This window comes from Penaeus chinensis, chromosome 2, assembly GCF_019202785.1.
Source record: "Penaeus chinensis breed Huanghai No. 1 chromosome 2, ASM1920278v2, whole genome shotgun sequence".
NCBI classification, from domain to species: Eukaryota; Metazoa; Arthropoda; class Malacostraca; order Decapoda; family Penaeidae; genus Penaeus; species Penaeus chinensis.
In genome coordinates this window covers 13,616,882-13,621,881 of record NC_061820.1, presented here as the reverse complement: position 1 = coordinate 13,621,881, position 5,000 = coordinate 13,616,882, and the positions used below count along the sequence as shown (strand labels likewise).

General features: G+C 41.0%; 2 protein-coding genes across 3 annotated transcripts in view; one reads left to right on the top strand and one right to left on the bottom strand.

The window, feature by feature from the left end:
* Window positions 1–5,000, top strand: part of LOC125034198 (fibrocystin-L-like) — a gene marked incomplete in the record, with an annotated part of 1,068,345 nt that overhangs the window by 519,533 nt on the left and 543,812 nt on the right.
* LOC125035334 (tubulin alpha chain-like) overlaps window positions 1–5,000 on the bottom strand; it is a 42,476-nt gene that overhangs the window by 10,337 nt on the left and 27,139 nt on the right. For both annotated transcript variants that reach the window (XM_047627667.1, XM_047627658.1), the window contains exon 3: window positions 2,297–3,376. In XM_047627667.1, the coding sequence (XP_047483623.1) occupies window positions 2,297–3,064 (768 nt within the window). In that variant the 5' untranslated portion in view covers window positions 3,065–3,376. The remainder of the gene's footprint in view (window positions 1–2,296; window positions 3,377–5,000) is intronic.

Sequence of the window (5,000 nt, the reverse complement as noted above, 5' to 3'; positions counted from 1 at the left end):
AGAGAAGCCTTTTTTCCTGTCATCCAATTATCATTTTCTTCATACTTTCTGTGCAGCTTCTTTCCTTTCCCTTTCATGTTTGCGATTCTGGTTACAATTCAGATACTTGCCTGACTTAAAGGCATACCGAAAGATATATACTGAGCAGAGTTTACATAAACACACTAACACGAAACAGACTTGCTAAGCATGGGCATTAATTATGAAATAGGGGGGGAAATATACGTGCTATGATTTATGTATGCATGGAAACGGGAGAGACACTGACAGCATAAAACAGTGATACAGTATTAATAAAAACGGTACTTTGATGAGTCATTGCCCGGTGAAAGAGTAAAATCAAGGGCTGTTTCGATGGACTTTACAGTCAGTGTAAGAGACGGACTTTTGCGCATATGGTTTTAGGCGATCGCGGTTGTTTCTCGTGAAATATGAACAATTTCTGTCAATAACAATAGGTAATTGGCAATTGTTCCCGAAAATACACACTCCTATACAGATATTTCTACCGGGAATATTCTTCATAGTTTAGGTGAAGTATAATTCTGAAGAGACATTTCAATCTGGTAAGTTTGTTGACTTACCGTTAAAGTATTATACCAAGGATTTACTTTCATAGGATGATTATCTATGGTGGTTATCTGAACATCTTAATCTAGACTAAATACCTTGTAACAGCCCTTTAACTATATAAAGAGAATCTAGTTGCACGGGTCCACTCACTTATCATTGCAAGTTGTTGACTCATAGTATTGAAAGTACGGACTGCATTTCTGGATGGTGTATAAACAGTTATACCATCAACATAACAAATGATAAATTAACAGAGCAAAATTAATGAAGTAATATCAAATAGTTGGCAATAGTTGATCTGTACACATTACAGAAATGTAGATATTGGTTGAAATATGCACTTTCTATAGCAAGACTGTATTATCAAATTGATTAATTTTTATTTTAGTATGGTAAAATCCAAAATATTTTTTGCATCCAGAAATACCATAACAGTTTTGAATCAAGGGAGAATATGGAAAATGTAGTACTTCACTGGTTAGAAAAATATTGTTTTAAATTCTCAACTGTAATAATTTTATCTCTGCCGTCTATGTTACTTGGAGTATTATAGCAGTTGTTTTGAGATGAAAGTGCTGTCTAATCGTGATCCAGTGACTCCTTGAATTCCTTTACTAATGCATTCAAGAAGTTCCTGTATTTTTGTCTTTTTTTTTTATCGTTGGTCACTTGAGACTTATTGGAAAAAATATGAGGGGATTATTGAATTACGTTTGCTTTATGGCTAATTTGCGTTTGATGCAGTGGTGACTAAAAACAGATATAATTAGCCATGTCATTATTTGGGTCATTATTATTCCCTCAATTTCTGTAAGGTGATCTGGAAGGTGCATTTTAGGTGTAGGGCGAGGAAATGTTGTTTAAAGTAGAAATGATCCGTGGCAGAGATGTGTAGAATTGATGAATCAGAAGGACATTTTGATAATGACGTATGATCTGGTTTGGTATGTCGGATATACAATTACTGAGCACAAGAGCCATGTCCATACTTGAGCTGATTCAAGTGCCAATCGCTTATGAAATAGAGAGTCTGTTATGTTCAGCATTACCTTGTAAAGCTTGAATAGATAAATTCGAGTTAGTGTTGAGCTGTATGTATATCAAACTTATAAAATTAAACTCATTTGCATGCACTACTTGAAAGAAAGTTGTGAGAATGGTCACACAGTGCATAAGTCTCCAAGTTTAGAAGCACTCAGTTTTCCACAGATATAGATCACGTACGGTCAATACTATTAGTCATCGTTTGCAAGTATGGAAGCCCGTGCAGTTCGTCAGGGAACTTACCTGTGAGAATTCCTCTTCTAATTAGGTTTCACAAACCCAAAACCTCTGATTGAAGAGGCAATTCAACAAGTATAATGACAGTTACGAAATTTGTTTGCATGCATCAAATATTAATGGATATGAGCTAAATCATTTACGTGCTTTAGTGTAGTGACCAGGAAGAAGTGCAGCTGGAATTCGGTCCGAGATTAGAGTGGTGGGTGTTCGGGTGTTCGGAGCGTGTGAGATAAAGTGGATTGAATTCCAATAGCATAAAGGCATTGAGAGGATTATAAGTTAGTTTCTCTCTGGAAGAGAATCCAATCATTATGCAAATTATAATAGTAGAGAGTCTGTGAGTGAGTTATTGGAGTTTAAATAGAAGTACCCGTTTGATACCACCGATCAAGCGTGTTAGTGTGCAACATAAAGAATTTAATAAAAAAGAATATCGCACCTCCGAGCAGTCGTTGTCTTGTTCAATTTCTACGGAAGATCCGGTGATGGGGCCTGCGGGCGCTGGGGGTGGGTGGAGGGAGGTAGTTTTCGCATCGAGTTTGGGCGGGAAAGTAGTTTGGGCAAGAGGCGCGATGACGGATCCATTCGGCCTCCTGTCTTGCTTTGGCTGGTAGAGACGAGCCTCTCGCTGCTTCCTCGCTGTCGGGTAGAAATACTCGTTGATGAAAATGTTGGTTCCTTCCAATTTGCTGGCATTCCTGAGGGTGGCCTCTCGGTCTTGGCGTTCGGTGAAGCGCACCACGACCGCCCTCGACTTGCCGACGTTGCCCTTCCCGATGCGACGCGCCTGCAGGGGTGTCGTCGCAGGGAGACCCAGCTTCTCCGATAACAAGGCAATGACTTTGACTTGGGTTTCCTCCACAGTTTCGTTGTCATCTTCGGGCATGCCATCGATAACGAGGTTGTTACGGCGATTGTTTTCTTCGTAATGATTGACACGCTTCTCTAGGATTTTAATGCTAGACTGGTAATCACTTAATTGCTTAATCTGTCGTTTCAGCTTCGGCAGTTCGGCTCTTAATTCAACCAATTCTTTTTGGGTGGATTCTAGCCTTGTTTGAAGGTCTCGTACATCGGTTCGGAGGTCTCGTATTTCCGTCAACATTTTCTTTTCTCGCTCGTCATATCTTTCTGATAAGAGTTCAATCTGGTGTTTATATTCCTCGGCTTGGGTTTCTATCAGCTGCTTGATTGAATCTTCAGCCATCGTGTCAGCCGTTTCATCTTAAAAAGCACATGTCAACAGTGGCAGTTATTGGTTTGCCGGCACTTCAAAGCTTCAGTGGAGCGCGCGATCAAACCCATGGACTAGGCTACACAGACGTTATTTTGAATGATCGTATCTTTCGGCGAAAGTCTTTTTAAAAGTCCGATTAAAGTTCATTCACTCACACACATTTTCGCGCACTCATTACATTCGTGAAGCTTGCGGTGTAGATGAAGGGTCCTTAGTCGCGCTGTAACTTGGAAAAATCGTCGAAACTTGAATAGCAGGAAGACGACGTATGAGTTGCTAGATCTGCACCAGTAAAAATAAACGAAGAAATAAAAATAAAGTAAAATAAACAGAAATTAAATAAATCAAATAGTACACACTTGCAACGTGCGCCCGTTCCAGCTCGAGGGTCTCACATTGATCCCGCTCGGTCTTACCGTTTTTAAAGAATGTCGTCTGCTATGAAGAAATACGGTAATACCTGGCAACCTGGTGTGGATCCAAGTGCGTGAGACACGAAATTATTCACCTTTAAGTAACAACACCACAGAGGCGAAAACAAAGTGAAACAAAGAAGTAGCAATCACCGCTTCCGGACAAGCAAGTGGCGGGCAGACGCAAGCACTGCTCAGTGTTCGGTGCAGAATTCGCGGGCTCGCCGATCCCGCTGGTGTTGTAGCAAGTACAGTAATCGAGAGGTTATGCGGCATTTCAGAGATCTCAGAAAACATCACTCGAGTTATCCTCATGTTCACTTATTCTGCAACGCCAATGCACGCCAAAACACTCAATAAAAAATCCGTAATCACACCCACTGACATGCGAAAGCGATGATGGCCGCGAACACATGCACACGCACAGGAGAGCACATGCACACAGACGCGAGGGAACGGCTGAAACTTACAAGGACGCCACACCCAACGGAGCTAAGCACTGGCTGCAGTTTAATCATTAGCAATAGAAAGTGATTGCCTGCTACTTAAAACTTCAATCCAAGTGTAGATTAGAAGGATATTTTGAGACCCTAATAACAGATGTATGTAAGTGTTATCATCGGAGAGAAAGCAGTGGGTGGCAGGGTGGAGGAAGGGGCATGATACGGGGCGAAGAGGGGGGGGGGGGGAGGAGAAAAGTGTGAAAGTCAAGTGTGAGGAGAGACATTTCAGGTCAGCCAGGGTAATAATCTTTAACTTGTATTCCCGATTCATGAAATGTTTTTTTTTTTTTTTTTACTGTACTCTTAGATTTCACAAGTTACGATATCATTAGACCCCAAATCTTAATACATTCCCTATATGAATATAATAATTACGTTAATGATTACATAGAGACATTAGCACATTACCAGGCATAAGGTCACCGGATCAAAAACTCGCCCTTACACACACCGACAGCTGAACCGCAGTACCGTATTAATCTGAAAATCGCCTTAAACCGGAAACCGCGAAGTGAGTGAAGGGTTAGAGAGCCCGAGGAAGGATGGGTAAGTGGCTAGAAACTGGTTGGAGAGAGTGTGCACGGACGGCGGGAGGAGAGAGAGAGAGAGGAGAAAGAGAGAAAGATTGGCTCTTGAGATGAAAGGAAAACCACTGGCATGGCGGTCGCAACGTTTCCCGTAATTTTTTCCCTTGTTTTATTTTCGTCACCTTGTTTATGCTTCCGTTTATTATCGATTTTAATACTGAAGAAAGGTCTAAGATGTACACCTTCCTTGGTACATTCATAGCTCCCATGTGCATGCGAGTGGCGATAGGGTGCAGCCGGGCAGAGCACGTGGTGTTGTGACCGCGGTAATTGTTAGCGACCTTCGGGCTTCGTAAAAAACAACCTCATTTTTCAGGTTTTCAAGACTTTATTTCTTCATTGTCGTTTCAAATAATGACATCGTAAAATGCAAATATAAATATAAAGTAATATTTATCTTAAA